This window comes from Papio anubis, chromosome 17 (assembly GCF_008728515.1).
Source record: "Papio anubis isolate 15944 chromosome 17, Panubis1.0, whole genome shotgun sequence".
Taxonomy (NCBI): Eukaryota; Metazoa; Chordata; class Mammalia; order Primates; family Cercopithecidae; genus Papio; species Papio anubis.
Window position 1 is genome coordinate 47,661,131 of NC_044992.1, and position 22,982 is coordinate 47,684,112.

Below are 22,982 nucleotides of genomic sequence, written 5' to 3' on the forward strand. Positions count from 1 at the left end.
CTCTCTCTCCCTCTCCACCTCCGTCCCTGTCCCCTTTCCATCCATGCGTCCACCTCCCCAGCTCTCCCTTTCTTCTGATCCCAGCCGCTGAGTGGGGTGGGTGCGCCCAGGGTCGAAGAGAGAGGTGGGAGACATGAACTTGCGGGTGGAGGACATGAACTTGTTTTCTTTCCAAACCCCTTCCCGGCACATTGTTCTGCTGTCCCCAATGTTAAGTCAATCGAATTGTGTCAGGAGGCTGCAGGGCGTAGGCTGCATGTTGTGGTGCTGCTTGTGAGTGTCTAAGCCCCTTCTGGGTATCAATGCGTGTGCTTTGGCGCATGCACATGGGGGGCTATTGCTGTTTGTGTGGGTGTTGCGTTTGTAGGATGCATGTGTTTGTGCATCTGTGTGTATGTGTATAGTGGATACACTCTTGTCTATAAAGGTAGGATTTTTTTTTTTTTAATTTTACTTTAAGTTCCAGGATACATGTGCAGAATGTGCAGGTTTGTAACAGGTATACATGTGTCATGGTGGTTTGCTGCACCTATCAACCCATCATCTAGGTTTTAAGCCCCTCATGCATTAGGTATTTGTCCCAATGCTGCCCCCCACTAACCCCTGACAGGCCCCAGTGTGTGATGTTCCCCTCCCTGTGTCCATGTCTTCTCATTTTTCAACTCCAGCTTGTAAGTGAGAACATGTGGTGTTTGGTTTTCTTTTCCTGTGTTCGTGTGCTGAGAATGATGGTTTCCAGCTTCATCCATGTCCTTGCAAAAGACATGATCTCATTCTTTTTTATGGCTGCATAGTATTCTATGGTGTATATGTGTCACGTTTTCTTTATCCAGTCTGTCATTGATGGGCATTTGGGTTGGTTCCAAGTCTTTGCTATTATAAATAGTGCTGCAATAAATATATGTGTGGATATGTCTTTATAGTAGAATGATTTATAATCCTTTAGGTATATACCCAGTAATGGGATTGCTGGGTTACATGGTATTTCTGGTTCCAGATCCTTGAGGAACCACCACACTGTCTTCCACAATTGTTGAACTAATTTACACTCCCACCAACAGTGTAAAAGTGTTAAAAGATATATGCTTAAGCATGTAGTGAACGCTCTCATGAGTGCACACCTGCAGGAGCAACTGCAGAACCTGTAGGGCCCAGTGCAAAATGTAAATGCTGGGCCCCTTGTTTAAAAATCATTAAGAATTTCAAAGTGCAGGCAGCAAAGCATTACACCCAGCGTGGGCCTTAGTGCAGGGCCCAGCGTGACTGCACAGGTCGCGGCCTATGAAGCTGGTCTTGTATGGGGGTAAGTTTTCTATTTGTATGTGTATATGCATGTGCTGGTTGTGTGACTGGTGTGTTAAGTTTTCTATTTGTATGTGTATATGCGTGTGCTGGTTGTGTGACTGGTGTGTTAAGTTTTCTATTTGTATGTGTATATGCGTGTGCTGGTTGTGTGACTGGTGTGTTAAGTGTTCTATTTGTATGTGTATATGCGTGTGCTGGTTGTGTGACTGGTGTGTTAAGTTTTCTATTTGTATGTGTATATGCGTGTGCTGGTTGTGTGACTGGTGTGTTAAGTTTTCTATTTGTATGTGTATATGCGTGTGCTGTGATATGTGTGACTGGTGTGTCTAAGTGTGTCTATTGTGTATGTGTATATGCGTGTGCTGGTTGTGTGACTGGTGTGTTAAGTTTTCTATTTGTAGTGTGTATATGCGTGTGCTGTGTTGTGTGGGCTTGAAATCTGAACCCTTTCCTCACCACCCGGAGGACAGACTGCCTTAGCAGCTGCCTATGCCTTCTGCCGATGCCTATCAAAGGAAAAGTGTGTTTTATTTTTGGCGCCCTTGCTGCCTATTCCCATGGTGCCCCGGGAGGCTTTTATTTGACTGCCTTTGTTGGAAGGATGACAAACACTTCCCTCCACCTGCTGCCATGGTGGCCCCATGAGAAACCACAGCTGGGGGTGGAGCAGCTTCCTCAGCCCCTCACGCACTTGCCCTGCACCTCTTGCAAGCATCCACATGCCCAGAGCCCTGCCCCGCTGAGCACTGGCCTCCTGGACTCTGCGCAGACAAGGCACCCATAGCAAGTCAGAGCTGGAGGCAATGAGTAGAGATGATTTGGTCCAGCAACCTCATTGTACAGCTGGGGAGTTGGAGGCCCAGAAAAGGGAGGTGACCTGCCCATATCGCCCAGTGAGTCTATGGCAAAGCCATCTCAGCCCTGAGAGCCATGTGCCTCTCAGGTGGTGTGCAGCCCTGCAGGGCTAGCCCATGGAGGAAGCCTAGGTGAGAAGCAGGGCCCAGAGGGGAGAAGCGGGGACCAGGTTCTGTGGAGCAGCAAAGACCTGGTTATCGCCCAGCTGTGGGGGTCACAGCCACCGGCAGATGGGGGCTGTGTCTTTGTTATTTGATTCTCCCTTCTCCCAGGTCAGAGTTCTGTGTCTGACACGGTTTGAAAGATGTTGGTTGGACACAGTACAGCGCCTGGCACTCAGTAGGGGCTCCGGAAATATTTGGTATTAAACAGCTGTTTAGTTGAATGGTGTAGTAGGGTGGCAAAAGCAAACTTTGGAGGCAGCTAGAACTGGTTGAAATCACTTAGTAGCTGTGTGACGCTGATAAAGTTACTTAACGTCTCTGAGCCTCAGTTTCCTCATTTATTAAATGAGACTCTAGTAGAGTTGTTGTGGGGATTACATGAGATAAGATACCGATGCTTAATACAGTTGTTGTGGGGATTAAATGAGATAAGATACCGATGCTTAATACAGTGTATAGTATGTAATAACATCTTCATAAAATTGCTAGCTGTGTCACCACAGGTAAGTTACATGAGCTCGCTAAACCTGTTTCCTTCTCTGTTGTCGTCAGAATTCAATGGAAGATAGTATAGCTATCCTAGTCCTTGGTGCATCACAGGCACTTAGTAAATGTTAGCCTGTCTCCCGCCTAGGTTCATCACCCCTCCACCTCTTCAGCGTCTCTTTCCTCTGCCCCCAGCCTCTGTGATCCCTGCCATCCCTTCCAGAACATCTCATCTCTCATACCTTCTGTCTCCCAGCCTCTGACACTCCCAGCAACAAAAGCTCACAAGGTCTTGTGGTCCATGGTTTCCTCAGGGTTCGGCTCTGATGAGCATGGGTGGGAGGGGGCAACTGAGCATGGGTGGGAGGGGGCAACTAAGAAGGATGCTGGGGACACAATAGGTGTAGTCCTTGGACGAAAATCCCAGTTCTGCTTTTGACAAAGGATTGAAGGATTCCAGTGGGTCTAGGCCTGTGTCTTGCCCTGGAGAACAAAGGCAGAGGGCTGTCTTCCTGAACAGCCCAGTCACAAAGCTGCCACCATTCTTCCCATTCCCTTCCTCCTGATTTCCAAGTCCAGAGGTTGCCAGTTGCACCCTCAGCAGCTGAGCTTCCCGAAATGGGAGTGTGCGGAGGAGGGCAGGTGGCAGGTAAGAGATGCTAGCGCAAGCAAGACAGCGTGTCCAGAGAGTCAGTTGTAGAAGTCTGTGGAGCTTCGGGGCAGGAGGCAGTGCTGGTTTCCGCATAGGTGACCCCTTAGCACTGGCTTCACCATAGGCCTGGGCCAGGCCACAGAAAACACCCCCTGGGCCTGAGAAGCAGACTGAACCATTCAGTCTTTACACGTGATCAGGTTTCTGCTTCAGTCACTCGAGTGCAGTTGCATAAACCAAATGAGATCAATGAGCTTGCCTCAAACATTGGGAAATGGTTTGGGGGCATCTCATCCGCTGCATCTGTTGTGCTTCCCAATGTCAGATATTATTTACTTGGAGCAAATATAAACTATTCTGTCCTAAATAAACTCTGACACAGGCACAAGAGGACTTCAGGGCAAGAACTGTCTCCTTACCTGCCCTCTTGCTAGTGGGCACGGATATCTGACCTCAAGAGCTATTGCATCATGCAGGGACCGAGCCAGTCCAGACCTGGCCAAGCCTGTGAGGAGATGTTTATTTACCCAGAGATGAGAACCTGGAGGCCACACTGTGTGGTGCTTACCGTGACACGTAGGACAGCCCAGCCACAGAATTCCCTGGGGTTAGTGAACAACACACAGAAATAAGGTTATATCCATCCTCAAAGTGAACATGGGCAGGAGAATATCTGACGGCGGCAGAGGAATCTGAATTGGGTCACGCACAGATGCAAAGAGAGGAGCCCGTGGGGAATTCACATCCCGGCGTTTCTGATTTCGCACGAGATCAGCTGAGATTGACTTAGTCTGGAGCAGCTCTCCTCAGAAAAGGGCCTGGGGAGCTTTTTCTGTACACAGACTCCTGTCAGTGGCTCTGCCTGGGCCCAAGAGAAGTGCAGGGACAGAGCGGGTGGCTGCTGGAGGAGTTGGGGCTTCTCAGACAGCGGCTCCGTGGGCTGGAGTGCTGGGAGGGCTTGCTTTTCTGAAGCCTGACACGGTTGCTCTTTTGAGTTGAGGGAGAGGCCCCCCCACCTTTTTTACTCTCCCTGGGGTTTCTCTAGGGTCTCAGACCAGAGGAACATGGCCATTTCTAACCATCTTCTCTGCAAAGAAGGCCATGGACCCACCTGTCTCTAAGACTAACAGAGCCCCATTCTCCTCACCTGAGACTGGGAAACCTGCGGAGGCTGTGTGTGTGTGTGTGTGTGTGTGTGTGTGTGTGTGCGCGCGCGCACGCGCACGCACATGCACGTGTGTGCATGCAGGAAGGGGCATCTGACTACACACTGAAGATACGCTTCAAGTCCCGCCCCCAGTGTGTATTCCCTAAAACCCATTCCTGCCCCATCTTCCCCCTGCCTTTCCCCCTCTCCTTTGCCTTAATTCCCCTGCCAATCCCTTTAGGTCTGTTTCCTTTCCTCCAACTGTTCACTCTCAGCAAAGACATGTAACTGAGAACCATTCCCAGAGAAGACGGCCCATCTTCCTTTCTTAAAAAGATCAGCTGCCTGATTTCCTTTGGGCCCGCTGCCATATTTCTTTTGTATTTCATTCATTCTCCAGACTCAGTGATAAGCACGGGAACTATTTAAAGGGGAGAAGGGAGGTTCTCCTTAAGGACCTAATCAAAGGACAAGATGGACGGTGCCTGCTGGAGAGAACGAGACAGCGTGGGATGAGAGCAGGTGCCACGGTGGATGTGCAGGGATGTTCCCGTGAGCCCAGCAGGGTCTGGTGGGAAGAGCTCTGGTTAGGAGCCCGGGGAACGAGGTTAAAGTTCCCCCATCTTTGCAGAGCTCCTGAGAGACCTCAGGTGAGTTGCTTCCCTCTCTGAGCATGAGTTGACTCACCATACAATGGATGGAAAGGCCAGAATCACTCATCTCTAAATTGCCTTCCAGCTTGAATTATAAATTCTGTGGGGATGGAAATGGGCTAAGGAATTGAACTTGGTTTCCTCATGGTTAGCAACTTTTTTTTTTTAAAGTTACCATTTCTTAAACATCTCCTAAAGATTACCAACAACGCATATGTAAGTTTTTCTAAGCGTTTTACATATATGGATTTGTTGCCTTCCACAACAATCCGAGGACATAGGTACCATTAATATCCCTATTATACAGATTAAGAAACTGAGGTACAGAGAGGCTAAGTAACCAGCCCAGGTAGTGGAGCCGGGGTTCAAACCAGGCAGTCTGGCTGCAAAGTCCCCATTCCTTACCACCACACTCAATATTCCAGGCATTGTGCTAAGTGTTTATACAAATCCTTTCCATTTTGCAGTTGAGAAATCCAAGACTCAGAGCAGTTGAGCAACAGCTGAAGGTCACACAGCTGGGAAGCAGCAGAGATGAGATTCCAAGTCGGCAGAGCTCCAGAGTCTCTGCTCTCCCCCACACCCTCCTGCAACCCTGCCAGACGCTCAGGCTCCCAAAGCAAGTTTAACCAATATCCCTACGTTGCAACGCCTCTTCAGGCAAGTCAGCTTCTCCCCCCTGGGCCTCAGTTTCACCATCTAGAAAATGACTGGGGGATTGGCCCAGCTGATCTTTGAGGTCCCTTGGAGCTCTGTGAGTCTGTGATGAGAAAGGTGTGGTGCTTCTAGCTGAAAGGGCAGATCTGTGGCCTGGGAATGCCTTGGGCTTGACCTGGGGTTGCAGCCAGCAAGGATGAGGGAGACGAGGGCCTGGGGATGACATGAAAAGGAAATTTCAGGTGACTGGAGCAGGCTCATGGCTGTGAACCCGGGAAGAGGGGGCAGATGGATAAAGCCGGTAAGAAAAGAAGAGAGAAGCCCTGGGTGAGCCTCTCAGGGGGCCTTTTCCTTCTTACCAGGGGGTCACCCCAAGCTCAAGATGGGCACGTGAGCGCCTTGGGCAGGGGAGCAGGGATCAGGCCAGCACCGAGCCGAGGTCAGAACTTCTGAGACACAGCAGTTCGAGGGAATGAACATTGCTGGGGGTTTTGTTTTCTCTGTAAATATTTGGAGATGTCCAGTTATTCTAGAAAAATGTATCAGCAGCTGAGGTGGTGCGTTGGCGCGGTTGGCCTGGCTGCCTTTTCCATGACTGCTGTTACATTCCTCCCCTTCAGGAACCGACTGTTTTCCCATCTGTAACCTCATTAGGATGTCCACACCAGCGGGCGCCACACGCACATGTGCTCCGGCAGGTTCCCCTCGGGGACACACGCACACTGGCATCGCCCCCTGGCCGCACGCTCACGCACACAGTGGCAGCTGTGCCTTTTAATATTTAATGCCGTTGCTGCGAATGCTGCTCCACGCTGACTGCATCCGTGCCAGGCTCATTCCTCTCAGGGCACCGATTCCCGGCTTGGAGACCAGCTGACAAATCTTGTTAAAAACCTTCCAGCCCAGTGCATCTCTCGGAGGAGGGTAATGTCACGTTCTTGCGAGATGAGAGAATGGGCGTCATTACCAGGCAGCTCCATTTTCAATGAGGCTCTTTCCACTTGGGGAAATTGATGGAATCACCTATTGCGTGAGTGTCTCAGCCCTCCCTCTAGTTCCCCCCAGGCCAGAGCTATTGCAGCTCTGGGTCCTTCAGACCCCTCTCGATGCATTGCAGGTTGGACTGACCTGCTTTCTGGCTTGCAGAAGTCACGGCTCTGGGTGGGCACCAAGGCACGAAATGACATGAACACCTGGCCTGTGTGGGGGCCTGTGTCTGTCCCTCTCTCCCTACTCCTCCATAGTTGGTAGCCACACTATGGTTTGAACGTATGTATCTTTCCAACATTCATATGTTGGAACATAAACCCCAAGGCAATGGTATGAGAAGTCGGGGGGGCCTTTGGGAGGTGATTAGGTCATGAAGGCTCCACCCTTGTGAATGGGATTAATGCTCTTATAGCAATAAAAGAGCAGGAGGGAACTAGTTCGGCTCATTGTGATCTTCCACTCTTCTACCATGTGAGGACACAGCGTTTGTCCCCTCCAGAGGGCATGGCAAGGCCCCATCTCGGAAGCAGAGAGAGCCTGCACAAGACACTGAATTTGTTGGCGTCTTGATCTTGGACTTCCCATCCTCTAAAACTGTGAGAAATACATTTCTATGGTTTATAAATTACTCCATTGGTGGCATTTTGTTGTAGCAGCAGGAAGGGACTATGACATACACTGTGGAGGCCACTGCTGCTACAGTGGCCAGCAGAGAGCGTCATGGGTGGTTCCAGCTCTCATGCAGCCAGCAAAGGGTCCCATCCCTGACCCCTAGTCCGGCATGCTGTGGTCTCTGAGCCCACAGAAAGGCCCTCCCTCCAAACCCCAGCTTTCAGAGTCTAAGGGGCTGGCAAAAGGTCAAGGGCTCTAGTTCTGGGCTGAGCTGGGACAGGTGTGCAAGAGCTGCTAAATGCAGAGTCCCCAGGTATCGAGGTTACCTGGACAACGTGGTCTTCCCAAAGCTGCAGTAGGATCGGCATGTCCGGTTCAGTGCTGACTGTGCAGGCTTGGGGCCTATCCCATGAACTCTGGAAGGGTATTTGTAAGATGGACCTCCTGTCCTCAACCTCTTTCTACCTTTTAGCGTCTTGGTCCTCTGTCACCGGATGGGCTCAGAGCATTCCTGAGCTAAGAACCTCTGTGGTTCTGAGCATCTCTAAGAAATGAGGCCTGGGGGAGGGCAGGTAGGAGGGGAGACGGGACGATCAGGTGGGGTGTGGGGGTTTGCAAAACAAAGACACTCATTTGCCATTTACCGAAGACTTTTGTTTTCTTTTTCTTTTAAAACTGTTGTTTCCTCAAGGGAAAACTTTATTCGTGTGTGGGTAAAATGTTGCTCTCTTAACGAATCGAAAGCAGAACATGAGGAGAGGTTTTCAGTCCCTGTGACAAAGAACAAAGAACGTGGGCCTTGGGTGGCCACTGTCACCCTCCCCGCCTTTGACATTTCCCTGTCCTCTCCTCCCATCCCAGTGGAGCCAAGAGCTGAGTGCATGTCATCCCCACTCTGGAGCCCAGAGTGTGGCTTTGGTTAAGCAGAGGCAGCCGGCCTGGCCTGCAGGAAACACCACACTCTCCCCTGTTGAGAGCCTGGGAGGGCACTGCGGCAAGTGAGGGAATGAGTGTGCTTTTAGGGCGGTGTGGCAGCTGCCATTCCTGCTGGCTCGGAGGACAGTGGAGAAAGTGATGGACGGAGGGGTTCAGAGAGTTTGTCTGACCAGCTGATGTCCGCTTTTCCTCACCAAGCCAAGAAGTCTCCCCACTATCTCTGGTCTTGGAGACAAGGCCTGGTTTTCGGAAGAGCTGGTCTGAGCATTTGAGTCTGTGGGAGGCCGGAAGAAGGTTCATTCGGAGGACTCATCAGGCCACTCCCACACTCCTCGCACTCACCCTCCTCGGCCCCTTCACCCCAGCAGGTGGGAACCCGTTCTGGACTTTCACTTTCAGTATTTGGTTTAGGGGACAATAATAGCCTCTGTTTCCCAGTGTTGTCTGTCTGGTGTTAGCTTATCAGCCCTTTTTTCAGCGTTGGTTGAGGTAGCTGGGACTGGGGTGAAGCTATCTTCTGGAGCAGGGGCTTGTACTCTGAGGGGAGAGCTGCTTTTCCCTGAGCAGCTTTTGGCAGGGGGATGTCCTGAGTCATTGCATCTGCTCCCTGTCCCCACCCCAGGGACCCTGGGAGAGGTCCCTCTCTAGTCCAGGCAGAAGAGTCGCCTATGGGGAGAAGGTGGTGGTGGTCTCGGCCTCCACGCTCATGGAGGAGCGCCGGATGTGCCGACAGGAAGACCACTGCCGGAGCTGCTCCTGGCTGAGGCAGCCCAGGTCCTTGAAGAGCTTGAAGAGGTCGTTGCGGAACTTGACGCCGATGAAGGCGTACAAGAAAGGGTTGACGCAGCAGCGGACGCAGGCCAGGCTGTAGGTGACATCGTAGGCGATGTTGAGCTGCTTACTGAGCTCACAGGTGCTGCTGGTGATGTTGAAGTTGGCCACTGTCTGGGCCAGGACCACCCCATTGTAGGGCAGCTGGAAGACGATGAAGACCACGACCACGGCAATGATCACCTTGATGGCCTTGTTGCGCTCAAAGTTGCGCGCCTGGAGCAGGGTGCGGATGATGACAAGGTAACAGAAGCTCATGGCCAGCAGGGGGACCAGAAAGCCGATCACCATCTGGGCCACCTGGATGGTGATAAAGGCCTCCACATGCTCTGTGATGAGAGAGCATCGCATCGCTTGCTCACTGCTGCTCCTCTGGAGGCCGCTGTACAGGAGCTCCGGGATGGAGAGCACTGTGGCTAGTATCCAGATGCCCACACAGGACAGCTTGCTGATGAGGAGGACGCGGGCACGGTGGCGGTGAGCTGAGACTGCCTGGACGATGGCCACATAGCGGTCAATGCTGATGCAAAGAAGTAGGAGCATGCCACTGAAGAAGCTCATCTTGTAGATGGCAAAGATGAGCTTGCAAAAGTGGACACCGAAGACCCAGGACTTGGCCGCACTGTAGGCCCAGAAGGGAAGGGTCAGGAGGAAGAGGATGTCTGCCACCGCCAGGTTGAGCAGGTAGGTATCGGTCATGGTCTTGAGCCTCTTGAAATAGATATAGGTCAGCACGACCAGTCCGTTGCCCAGTAGGCCCACGAAACAAATGATGGAGTACATGATAGGGAGGAACCAGGCTTTAAAGTTCCGCACATCCTTCTTGGAGCATAAAGACTCGAACAAAGTGTAGTCCACTGTGGTGTTGTCTCCGATGTAATCGTCCGTGACCTCATCTTGACACAGGCATACCTTCAGGGAAGGAAATGAGGGAAAACAGGCCAGGTTAGCTGAGTGGCTCCAACTCTGGCTGGGATTTAGCCTAGAGCAATGGTTTCTCTTTTTTTTTTTTTTCTTGAGACATGGTCTTACTCTGTTGCCCAGGCTGGAGTGCAGTGGTGCAGTCATGGCTCCCTGCAGCCTCGGCCTCTCCAGGCTCAGGTGATCCTCCCACTTCAGCCTCCTGAGTAGCTGGGACCACAGCCTTACGCCACCAAACCCAGTGAATTTTTGTATTTTTAGTGGAGGTGGGATTTTGCCATGTTGCCCAGGTGGGAGGAATAGTGGTTTCATTGTGAGGTCCACATCATCAGTATCACAGCGTCACCTGGGAACTTGTTAGGACTGCAAATTCTCAGGCCCCACTTGAACCAGAATCTCAGGTGATGGGCTTAGGAATCTGTGTTTGCCTAAAGTCTCCAGGTGATTCTTTGGTTTGAAATCAGTGCTTCTCAAATTTTAACTCTAATACACATCACCTGGTTAATCCTGTGAACATGTCTATCCTAAATCAGTAGGCTGAGATGGGGCCTGAGATTCTACAGTTCTGCTAATAAGTAGCAAGTGGCTGATTTTGCCAAGTCTGAGAGACTCTACATGTGCTGACAGGGGACTGGAAATTGGTGGGGCTCTGGGAGCCCAGATGAGCCTTGAGCTGGTTAAACTCTCTGTCTCTCTTGGAGCCTCAGTTTTCTCTTCTGTGAAATGGAGATGAATCCTATTGGCTTCACATGGTTGCTGTGAGGTACCTAGCCCAGGTTCCAGCACCATTTCCTCTCCATGGAGCTTTAATTTTGCCTCGGGGAGCTCTGTGAGAGTGGGAACATGTGTCTTTCTTCTTGACCCTCCTTTAGAACTTGGCGGAGTTTTCCAGGGGGCTTACAAAAGACCTCAGCTTTAGGGGGAAAATCCACCTGGGGGTCAAGGTTGAGGAGGGCCTGGAGTGAGAAGAGAGGAGGGCAAGTGCTCCCATTTTGAGGCCATGAAGGCTTGGGTTTGGGGCCAACTGCTGTGATCACGGGTGGTGGGTGACCTGGAGAGACTCTAGATCCTGGGGCTGCTCTTAGCACCCAGCAGGAGCTCAGGCAACGTGAGCCCAAGTGCCATAAAGACTGTGAATGGATGATGGGCCACAGGGGTGGAGGCGAGGCCTCCTCAGCAGCTGTGTCCCTGGAAGGAAGCGCGGCTCTCGTCTCCCACTCTCCCTCTGTGCTCCCGCCCTCTCCTCCCACCTCTCTGCCTCTCTCTTCCTCACATCTCTTCCGGCAGATCCCAATCAGCAGGACTCAGCTGCTGGAGCTTTTTTTAGCCTGTCTGCAGGGCCGGGTGAAGGTTCAGCAGCCTGCTGTGATTTTATCAATGAAGGAGGGGGCCCATGCCTGCCCATGCCTCTGCGCACAGCGATGGACGGCCTCGTGCAGGGCAGGGAGCTGGGCTGGAGGACCTGCCTCGCGAGGCTCATGGTTCTATCTCCAGGAACCAGATTCAGCAGCTCAGCGACGATGGGTTTCTACACATTTGTGCTGGAGGGATTCACCGCATCGTGTCTCTATCTCTTTTTTACATCCATGTTCTGGATTCATCACTGTCCTGCTCGGGAACAGGGTGAGGACAAAATGATGTCCAGGAGCCTTTTCTTTGGCCATTGCTAGCCTGAGACGAAAAGTCAGCGGCAACCCCTCTTCCCTCTCCTGGGCATGGCTGCAGCCTGGGAGCCCTGAAGGAGGCTGCTGCCATTGGCCCAGCCATGGTTACGGCCCAAGGCCTTAGACTCGGGGTCCCTGGACATGAGGGGGTCTCAGCCTTCCTGGAGGGCGGTATTCCCGGCCTCTATGAAGTGCACTCTTCATCATCCAGTCCTGCCTTCCCGTCTCCCCTTGAACCTTGTTCCTGTTTTATAATTCCCCCTCCCCCAGCCTCACTGCCTCTGCAGCCCACAGCCCCACCACATCCTGCCCTGTCTGAGCACCCCCTCCTCAAGTGAAAGGGAGGAATGAGCCTCAGCTGTCCTCCTCCCCGCCCCAACCTTCCAGCCTCCACTGCCAGCAGCACAGCCCCCCAGATCCTGGAGACAGGGGAGAGAGAGGAGGGAGTGGTGATGGGGAAGGGGCCAGGCTGTGGGCTGTGGGCTGCAGCCCAGGCTCCGGGGGCCTCCGGGATGGGGTTTTGGGAAGAGTGCCCAGTTTGGGGCCTGCCTGTGGCCTGAGCTTCTGGAAGGCTGCCCGTCTGGCCTCCAGACCTGGGGACGAGCCGAATTCTGAAGCACTGACTCGCTCGCTCTGGCCTCAGCGGGACTCCCCGGCCCCCACTCTGAGCTCCCACATCTAACAAATGGGGGAAAGTTGACTCTGCGAGTTATGGTTTCCTCTAATTTTGGCACTTGGTGAGGTACACTTTCTGTCTGTTTCTGGATTGAGAAACAGAGCTTTGTAAAGTGAGGGTCTTCGTTCCTGCCGAGTTCAGGCCTGCTATAAAGTATGTGCTCATCCGCCCCTCTCCCCATCCCTAGGGCCCCATCCTCTCTTCCCTCCCCTGCCAGGGAGGCCAGAAGGTTCTCCATTTCACCAAAGAAAAAGGGGGCTGCGAGGGGAGCCTTTGGGTGAAAGTTGGAAAGAGACAACCTTGGGGCGATAGGATAGTAACAAGATCTCCAGATCCAGGGTGATTTTCTCAGCACACACGCACAAAACCCAGTAACCATTTTTGCAGCTCTTCTCTCTAAGAGAATTCTCATGTTTCTGTCTCCTGGGCAGGGAGATTGGAGGTGGGATAGGGAAGGTGGCAAGTTATTTTCCCCCATGTTTTAATCTAAATGGAGTAAAGGAAGTCCAGAGAACATCTGTGGCTCTCCAGGGTCACTCAGCAGATGGTGAGGGGATAGCCATTAGCTTAATGAATGGCAGGCGGGCTTATGTCTGGGTCTTGTATCTTCTAGTAAATGCCCAGTTCCTCCACTAAACCCCTGACTTGGGAGGCCGTGTGGAGAAGGGAACAGAGCTTTCCTTGGCAGGGAACCTCACCTGGAAAATGACAAGGAGAGCCACCACCAGCACGCTTTTCATTGGTTTCCCTGTAGGAGACAAGGCGAGAAAGTTATTGCTTGGCAGGGACAAGTCTTTATTATTAAAGAAAGCAGTGGAGGGGGAGACGCTGTTGGGAACTTTCCTCTCAAGCTCCAGGCACTGTCTTTGCTGAAAGAGAACATCAGAACCAGATTGTGCCTTTGAACACCTGGCCCGCTGCCCGGCATCACTGTCCTCACCTCCTTCTCGTCCTCCTCCATTCCCAGGTCCTGGAAAGCAGCAGCATCAGAATGCAGGGCAGCCCCTCCCACCCCCCGTCTTGGCCCATCTAGGCTGCTTCTTCGAGCTGGGAAGTCTTTCTAGCCCAGACCACCCCTCAAGACTGAGCTTGGTTGGTGGGTCTGAGTGCCCCCCCGACTCCACGTGATGTGGGACGAGGCAGCAAAGCTATGAGGTCGTGGGGTGGGTGCACACATTTCCAGCCTTGCTTTGGTGCTGGTAGCCACTGGCCCAGGAGCATTTTCCTGGCATCCAAGTGAGTGGGCAGCCACATGTGCATAAAGCCAGGCCTGAGTGTCTCCTGAGGGAGGTGAGCTGAGGAAGGAGGACCACCCCACAGGCTGGGTAGAGGGATGAGGTTCCTTACTAGTCCACAGCGATGGAGACTGCCTCAGGGCCCCACCAGCTCCACAACACCCCCTCACTGAAATTACATTCATTCAGCACTGACTGTTGGTCCACTGGGCCCACACCCTTGGCTTGCCTTTGGGGCAGAGATCCCTTCCCTTTCATCTTGTGCAGGCCCAGAATTGAGGAGGTGTCCCACAATTGTGTGCTGATGAATATACAAATGATACATACATGAATGATGAACAAATACACGAATGACAAGTAAACGAATGCCTGTCCTTTTTCCAAGGCAGAGGGCATCAAGATGGCCCGAGAGGACACAGAGGGGATGCCGTCCTGTGGCAGTGTCGGGGAAGGATGCTCTTTCCTGATGTCACGACTTCTTTCTTTATTTTTTTGCTTAATTGAAGTGCCTGCATACTCTTTCTCTCCTTTAACTTGTTTTCTAACCTAGGCTTGGGGGGGCAGGTGGAAGGGGGAACAGGGTCAGCTTTGGGAAGGGAAGTGTTCTGGAAGTCAGGAGGCTTCCTGGGGTCTGAGCAGCAGAAGGGGATCCCGGCTTAGCACAAGGCCCGGATGTGCTCAGTTTGGTTTTGTGGCTGAGCCTCAGGGCCATCAGGAACTTACTTCTTCTTGAGGCTGAGCAGCGAGGACAGTTGACAAAGTAATTTGCCTAGACGTCTTAGCTTACCTACAAGTCAGGGTGTCGGTGGCCCTCTTCCCGTATCCTGACCCTCGGGTCCCAGCTAGGTAGGGCCTGGCCAACTGGAGAGTCAGTAACTGCAATGCCACAAGTGAAGGCAGGCCCGTGACAGCTCCAACCTCAATAGGGCCAGGAAATGCGTGGGAACCTGTTTAAGGCACCTTCTCCTGGAGGCTGGGGGCCCTATGGAGGCTGGGGAAGCAGTGAGAGCCTGGCACTTCCGTGTCCTTGGCCACAGCACCACCTGCTGGAGGCCTCCCTGCATGGCACCCAGCTTGCAGTTGTTAATGTGTTCCCCGGAAAGTGTGTAAAGCCGAGGATTCTGGGCTTGGGAGTTCCTCCAGGAAGGAGAGACTGCATTGGGCTACATAAATAAATGGGTATTTCTCCCGCCTTGAGCAAATTATCCTGCACACTACTGCTAGACATATCTTCCTAAAGCTTAGCTCTGATGCCAGTCCCCACCTCACCTTCCTCCTCAATCCTCAGGGGCTCTAACCATCCCTGAGGATGAAGCCCTTAATGCTTGGCCTGGCAGTCCAGTCCTCCACTGTCCACTCAAAGCGGGCTTCCTAGCTGCATTTTCTGTTCTGGGGACAAGCAGCCACTGTCCCCTCGTTCCCAGCCTGGGCTCAGGCATTTGCAGTCCCGCTGGGATTGGACCCTGTGACAACAGAGCTCCCCACCGCACCCCTCATTCTCCTTTCTCACTGAATTACCCCTGAGCTCCTGAGTTTAAGTCCACATGTTTATACCCAACCACACTCTTCAGGGTTCAATGCTCTGCCCATCCTCCACTGACTCATCCAGAGGTCGAGTCTCGAGGTTTCTTTAAACACGTAAATGTCTTTCAGTTACTCTAGAGAAAGCCCGCTCTGACTGTCAGGGAGAAACGAGAAACCTCAAAGTTTGATAAGTCACAACGGGTGAGATCTGAGTAGCAAGAACTTTGTTTCTGTTTTACTCCGTTGATAACCCCTCTCCTGGGCACTGTCCCACTTCTGCTGTTCCTGTCAGGGCAGGGGAATTGGGGGAGTGCTGGCGTGTGTGCCCGTGAGTTCTTGTTCCAGGTGCTTTGGAGGAGGTGGATGAGCAAGGATCTTGTAGGTCCATAACAGGTGGTTTTCAAGAAACATCACAGGGAAACTTAGGGGAACTCTTGTCTGTGGCAAAAGGGAGCCTGGTCAGTGGCCATGAGTCAAATCATCCCTGCCTGTTACAAAGTCATAAAGCAACTGGTCTGGGGCAGCAGCTTGGGGGAGACCAGTGAAGTTGGGAATCTCTGGGGCTAAGGAGTGGTTGACCTAGATGTTGGGTGTTTTCTGAGTTCTTGAGTTTTCAGTAATGATCATCATGAAAATTCCCTAGAACTCCAACCTGAGCCCCCAACATGAGAGACTCCCCATCTAGGAAAGATAATTATTGGCTGGCTGCCCCCACCTCTAAACCATGAAATTCCATCCCCACATTTTTCCAGGTCCTCCAGACTGCCCAGGAAATCACAGTTGCCCAATCAGCTCTCCCTAAGAGTCACCCCAAGCTTTTTCCTCTCTGAACTTCCTCACCTGCCAACACACCTTCTCTCTCTCTCTCTCTCTCTCTTTTGGATAGGGGAGAGAGAGGAGAAACAGGGAGGTAGTTAGAGGTCTAGAGATCTGGGGAATCCACTTTCAGACAGTAGGTAGGGATGGGTGAGAGCCGGATAGATCTTGCAGTTTCTATGTTATCAACTGCTGTATCTAATGAGATAATTCATATTCACTGAGCTCTCACTGCGCGCCAGACTGCCTGCACGTATGGTCTCATTTCATCCTCTCAAAAGCCCCATGAGGTAGGTGCTACTATTAACCCCGTTTACCAATGAGGAAACTGAAACACAGCAAGTAACTTTCTCAGAGTCACACAATGGCCAGCAGGGGAGCAGGCTTTGAAACTCTCCAACTCCAGAAACCACACTCCTAACCATCCTTCTCCGCTGTCACTGGGTCTGTATGTCTCTCCCTCATAACATCTCATGAGCTACCCTGGTGATCCTCATCCTAGATTCCAGAAAATAGAGGCCCAGAGAGATTAAGCCAAATGCCTGGGGTCACACAGCTGCTAAGAGAGGGACCTGAGATTTGAACAGGACAGCAAGGTTTGGGCTCTTGCTACTGCATCAGGCTGCGTTTCTGATGAGTCTGCTGTGTCTAGGACGCTCCACGGAGCATGAAGGGAATCTTTGCTCCCCATGCCCCACTGGCCACCAGTGCTTCCTGCTTCCATCCCCAACATCCCAGCCCCCAACAGAGCCGGCCCCACCTCTGTTCTGACACAGGGCTTTGCCGCTTCTTTGCTGCCACAGAACTCCTTCCAAAACACAAATCTCATCCTTTAACTCACCTACTTGAAAAATAAAAATCTTTGATGGTTCCCCATTGTTTTCAGGATAAAGTCCCAATTCCTTAGGCATGCTGTACCACGTTTTAAGGATTGGGTCTCCCGTGCCTGCGTCCTTCCTCCCCATCTTCCTCCTTGGCATGGCCAGCTACTCCACTCTCCCCTCCGCGTGCTTCTTTCTTGTCTCTGTTACTGTTGTCTCAGCTGACCGTCTACATGGCTGCAGCCTTAGTCCCCAGGACACTCTCCTTGGCAGCGTGGAGTTTTTGAAATAATGGATTTGAATGCCTTTAGGTGGGGCACTCACCCTCTGGGTTACTCTACTCCCCTCCACTTCCTGCACCTTATGCCCCTTCCCTCTTTTACGCTGTCAGCCTCTGATGGCAATGGAGTTTGCCATTCCTGCCACATCCTTGGCCCCTTGTGGCTCCTCGTTTGTTTGACAACTCCTATACACCCTTCAAAACCCACCTTAAATACCTCTCTGACCCAGGTTCACTATTCCCTTCTTGTCTTGCCCTTGCCCCGGTCAATGCTGTATCTCACTCTGTTGCAGTGGCTTCGTGACATATGTGTCACTCTCCCCACCAGACTGGTCATCCCTGAATCCCTCAAACAATAAGAGTTGATGGAATGTCCCAAGCAAAGCGGAGAGATTTTTCCAACAGCGACCCCAGGCTGCAACGTTCCTCTCCTCCCCAGCCAAGTTTCTGGCAGGCGGGAAACTGGCCTTGAATTAGCTTCAGCATCCCCCTTTGCCAGCATTTGTGTCTGAGCTGTGAGGCACATGTCTCTCATGGGTTCATTTTTCCCTTGCTTTGCTTTTGAGAACTATGAAAGATCTTTGGTCTCATTGCTCGAAGGTGGGGAGGGTGCCTCGGAGCTGCTCATTCAAACCGTGAAAAAGGCCAGCTCAGCCCCGCTTTGGAGTTTTCATTTTGTGTAACAGAAACCCTGCCTCCTCACCCACCTCTTGCTCCTTGCTGGGCAGAGGAAGAGCAGAACAACAGATCCTCCGAGGCCCACCCACCCCATCAACGGCCCAGAGCCCGTTTTGAGCAAAGCTTGTCAGTGGCTTCCCCTCCTACCAGTATTTCGGGTTTGACCGTTGGGGCTGTCTCAAGTTGAGTGAAGTGGCAAGAACATCCCTTCCTCCTGGACCAGAGATTACCCTCTCTCCCTGCATCAAAGCCTAGGAGTCTAGCACCCCCAAACCTAGTCTGGGGCAAGCCACTGCGCACATCTTCCCAACCCCCTGTTTAGTCATGTGGACGGCTTGAAATCAACCAGCCAGAGGGGGAGAATTTACACCATGGAAGTCGGCAAGCACTACAAATTCAGGACTTTCCCTCCACCCTGGAGGCAGCTACCAGTGCTCCATCCCGGGGAGCTGCTTTTCAAACGCCCAGCAGCACACCACTGGGCACTGCTTGGTTTCCTTCCTGGAGGCCAATATGAAAGGCTGGAGCAGGGTCTTCTGTGGATGACGTCTGTATTCTGGGATTGTGATGGAGGGGCCGGAGTGCTGGGGACTGGGATTTAAGGGTAGATGGGCTGGGAAATGAGGCATTTGGAAGAGATTTTGAAAAACTAAACTCTACTGAGTTCTTGATACAATGTATTCATTCATTCCACAGACATTTTCTCCTCACATCTTCAAAGCATCTGAACCTGCCTTTCGGGAGTTCACAGTCAGTGGGTGGGGGTGACCACTTTAACCCTTTCACAGCTGTTTGCTGGGTCCAGACCCAGGGTTTGGGGCAGGCGGGGAAGGAAGAGATGAAATCAAGGAGGCTGTGGTGTGGCGAGGAGGGGTGTGAGGACAGCACCAGGGAACCTTCACTTTTTAAAGCCAACCCCTTGCGGCTTTGAGGCCGCCGTGGTGCATTGCTTGCTGGTGAGACAAGCCATCTAGGAACCTGGTCTTCTTAGCCTCAGCCTGGTCTGACTCCACAGCTGAGATTTATAAAGGAGGTGTCTGGAGCTGGATGAACCACTCAGAACACCCTCAGCACTTCCCCTGGACCCCTTCTAGTCAAGACGGAGGTTAGACCCAAGAAAGGGCTTTCTGAAGAGTAGAGTTGTCTGCCGGTGCAGAGTGTGTGAGGTTTGCTCAGGGGCACGGGCTGTGCTGAAGGCCTGGCTATGATTTCTCCAAGCTGAGTGCCCCTTGCCATCCCATTCCATGTTGCCTGTCCACTCCTTAACTTGCAAGAGGTAACAGCAAAGCCAGAGCAAAGCCGGTGGGATGTGCAGCAGAGAGAAAGCAACCAGAGCTTGCATTTGCAATGCACTGCACCATTCTCACAACCCAGTCACCTTTCATTTGCATCTCCTCATGACCCCAAGTGGACAGGTATACGAATATTCGGCAGCGGAGAAAGGTGGGAATGAGAGAGTGGGTAGAAGGTCCTAAGCTCTCTAGGGAGAATTTCTCTGTTGAAACCTGTCCCCAGAGGTCCCAGAGGGCCTAACCTATCACCCTCATGATGAGAACAGGTTCTGCCAGACCACCAAGCCCAGCTCCGCCACTCTCTTATGTCCCTGCTATTTTAGAAAGACATGATCTCGGCCCCTCCCTTGTCCCCACTGGCACAAAAGGCTGACCCCTTCCCCAGGTTTGAAAGGGCAGGTGCACCCCTCCTGGGGCAGCAGGGGGCATTCTCTGGAAGTAGCTTCCAATGCCCAACAAATCAGAACTGATTTCTCCAGGAAGCACCCCTATGCGCTCCACCCGCATCCTCCACCCCCATTCCACAGGGTCAGTCTGGGTGTCCGAGACCCTGGTACTGTTCCTTCTCACATGAAGAGGCTCACTCACCCAGGTCCATGACGCTCTCTGGGCGGTAAAACCACACAGGAAGGCTGTGCCCGGCCTCGCGCTACCCCTGTCTGGGGAGGAAGTGGTTCGAGCCCCTTTTAAGTTGTCAGAAAGCCACCCTCCTCCCTGCCCCTCCCACTCTTGCTCCTCCCCCGAGCCCTCCCTGACTCACGCAGGGTCCCTTCAGTGCCTTCAGAGATAAAGGGGCAGAAGAAAGGTGACAGAGGGTGACAGTCGCTGGTCATAGGATCCTGAATCATCAGGTCATTTACATTCAAAAAGCCCCCTGTGCTGCCTGGCAGAATCTAGATGAGGGGCCATTTATTGATTCAACAAATATTTATAGCGTGAATATCACATGCCAGGCCATGGGTTAGATGTTGGGGAGTCAGAGATGTGTGAAAGAAGTGTCCCCATCCTTCCCTTGCTCTGCTCAGAGTCACAATAGAATATAGTCCCAAATGGCTTTCCCTCTGGCTTCTGGGTAGTTTAGGCCAATGGGAGGCACTGACACATAATGACAGGCAAAAGGGAAGATATATACCACAATGTATCTTTTTTCTCCCCTCTTCCCCTCTCCTTCCCTCCCTTCCCCCCTTCCCTCTTCTCCCCTCCCCTTCCTTTTCCTTTCTTAATGACAGCTTTATTGAGCTATAATCCACATCCCGTAAAATTTACCCTTTTAAAGTATAGAATTCCATGGTTTTTGTAAGTTCACAGAGTTATGAAACCATCACTACAATACATTTTAGAACATTTTTTTCTCACTCCCACTCAAGAACCCTGTAATTATTAGCAATGACCGCTTCCCTCCCCTCCTGTCGTCAAAAGCCCCTGGCAACCACAATCTACTTTCTGGCTCTATAAATTTTCCTATTCTGAACATTTCACATAAATAGAAGTATTCAGTATGTGACCTTCACATCTGGCTTCTTTCAGTTAGCCTGTTTTCAAGGTTATCCCTGTGGTGGTATGGATCCGTTCGCCATTCCTTTTTATGACTGAATAACATTCCATTGTATGGATATGCCACATTTTGTTTATCTGTCATCAGTTGGACTTTGGGCTGTTTCCCCTTTTAGCTGTTATGAATGATGCTGCTATAAATATTTATGTACAAGTGTTTTTGTGGACATATGCTTTATTTCTCTTGGGTATATACCTAGAAGTGAAATTGTTGAGTCATGTGGTAATTACATATTTAACATTTTGACGATCTATGAAACTGTTTTCCAAAGTGACTACACCATTTTATGTTCCCATCAACAATGGGTGAGGATTCCACATTGTCAACAAAACTTACTATTGTCCATTTTTTTTGATTCTAGCCATCTTAGTGCCTATAAAGTGGTATCTCATTGTGTTTTTTTTTTTTTTGGAGATGGAGTCTCATTCTGTTGCCCAGGCTGAAGTGCAGTGGCATAATCTTGGCTTACTACAGTCTCCACCTCCTGGGTTCAAGAGATTCTCCTGCCTCAGCCTCCTGAGTATCTGGGACTACAAGTACGTGCCACTATGCCCAACTAATTTTTGTATTTTTAGAAGAGATGGGGTTTCACCATGTTGGCCAGTCTCGTCTCAAACTCCTGACTTCAGGTGATCCACCAGCCTCAGCCTCCCAAAGTCCTGGGATTACATGTGTGAGCCACCATGCCCAGCCTAGTTGTGGTTTTGATATGCGTTTTTGTAATGACTACTGATGTTGAGCATCTTTTCATGTGCTTATTGACCATTTGTATTTTTTTTTTTTTGAGAAATATCTATTCAAATCTTTTGCCCATTTAAAAAATTGGGTTATTTATTTTTTATTGTTGAGTTGTAAGACTTCTTTATATATTCTGGATACAATCACTTATCTGATACATATCTGTGAATATTTTCTCCCACTCTACGGATCATCTTTTCACTTTCTTGATAGTGTCCTTTGAAGCACAAAGGTGTTTTGTTTTTTAAAACCTGAATCTCTGGCAAAAGAAGCACAAAATTTTAAACGTGAAGGTTCAATTGATTTTTCTTTTGTCAATTGTGTCTTTGGTGCCATATCTAAGAAACCATTGCCTAATTCAAGTATACAAAGATTTATTCTTATATGTTCTTTTAAGACTTATAGTTTTAGCTGCAACATTTAGATCTGATCCATTTTGAGCTAATTGTTGTATATAGTGTGAGGTTGGGATCCAACTTTATTTTTTATGTGGATATCTAGTTTTCCCAGCATCATTTGTTGAAAAGACTATTCTTTCTGCCATTAAACTGTCTTAGCACCTCTGTTGGAAATCAATTGATCATAAATGTAATGGTTTATTTCTGGACTATCAATTCTATTTTATCAATCTCTGTGTCTGTCCTATGATAGTACCACATTGTCTTGATTACTGTAGCTTTATAGTAAATTTTGAAATTGGGAGGTGTGATTGCTCCAACTTCATCTGTCTTTTTAAAGGTTGTTTGGCTAATCTGCGTCTCTTTCTTTTCCATATGAGTTTTAGGGTCAGCTTATCAATTTCTGCAATGAAACCAGCTAGGATTCTGATAGGGATTGCATTGAATCTGTAGATCAATTTAGGGAGTATTGCCATTCTAACGAAGTCTTTTGGTCCATGAATGTGGGATTATTTATTTATTTATTTAGGTCTTCCTTAATTTCTTTGCATTTTTTAGACTGCAAGTCTTTAACTTCTTTGTTAAATTTATTCTTAAGTATTTTACTCTTTTTGATGTGCTTGTAAATGAAATCGTTTTCTTAATTTTATTTTCAAAAATGGCCAACTAGAAGCAGATATGGGGCATGGCTCTCTCAGAGAGGAACAAAAGGGGTGAGTACATACAACACCTTTATCTGAAACATGCAGATACTTGCACTGGTACTGATTAAGGAATCAGCTCGACCCACAGAGGAGAGAGAAAAGCAGGGCAGGGCAATGGCCCACATAGGAACAACACAGACTCAAAGGAAACCCTCCCCTCCCCCAACCAGGGAAGCAGTGGGTGAATGTGCAAACCTGGGAAAAGATGCTTCTCCCACCAATCTTTGCAACCTTTGGATCAGGAGATCCCCTGTGAACCCACTCCACCAGGGCTTTGGGTCTTACACACAGAGCTGCACTGGGGTATCAGCAGAGCAGCCACTCAGGCATGCACAGAGACCCAAGAGCTTTATATACTCAGGCTCCGGGACCCCAGCAAAGGTGACTGCAAC

General features: G+C 50.7%; 1 protein-coding gene and 1 long non-coding RNA gene across 3 annotated transcripts; one reads left to right on the plus strand and one right to left on the minus strand.

The window, feature by feature from the left end:
- Window positions 1–3,190: 3,190 nt before the first annotated feature.
- LOC116271062 lies at window positions 3,191–9,132 on the plus strand. The gene is made up of 2 exons (XR_004179454.1): window positions 3,191–5,259; window positions 5,730–9,132. It is a non-coding gene; the product is annotated as an uncharacterized LOC116271062 (long non-coding RNA).
- Window positions 8,154–19,877, minus strand: CCR7 (C-C motif chemokine receptor 7). 2 transcript variants are annotated; one of them, XM_003912976.4, is made up of 3 exons: window positions 19,784–19,877; window positions 13,248–13,297; window positions 8,154–10,200 (listed from the first exon to the last, which is right to left on the minus strand). In XM_003912976.4, the coding sequence occupies exons 1-3, from the start codon at window positions 19,791–19,793 to the stop codon at window positions 9,124–9,126; spliced, it is 1,137 nt and encodes a 378-aa protein (XP_003913025.1). In that variant the 5' UTR covers window positions 19,794–19,877; the 3' UTR covers window positions 8,154–9,123. The 2 variants fall into 2 exon arrangements, with proteins under 2 accessions (XP_003913025.1, XP_021784858.1); XM_021929166.2 differs by lacking the exon at window positions 13,248–13,297 and having other exon boundaries at window positions 8,161–10,200; window positions 19,784–19,851.
- Between the last annotated feature and the right edge of the window lie 3,105 nt (window positions 19,878–22,982).

What these genes read in the sequence shown, in the direction of transcription:
- CCR7 (XM_003912976.4), bottom strand. An exon ending in CTCTCCTTGTCATTTTCCAG is followed by an intron (nt 10,201 to 13,247) that starts GTGAGGTTCCCT and finishes CCTTCCCTGAAG; the next exon opens with GTATGCCTGTGTCAAGATGA.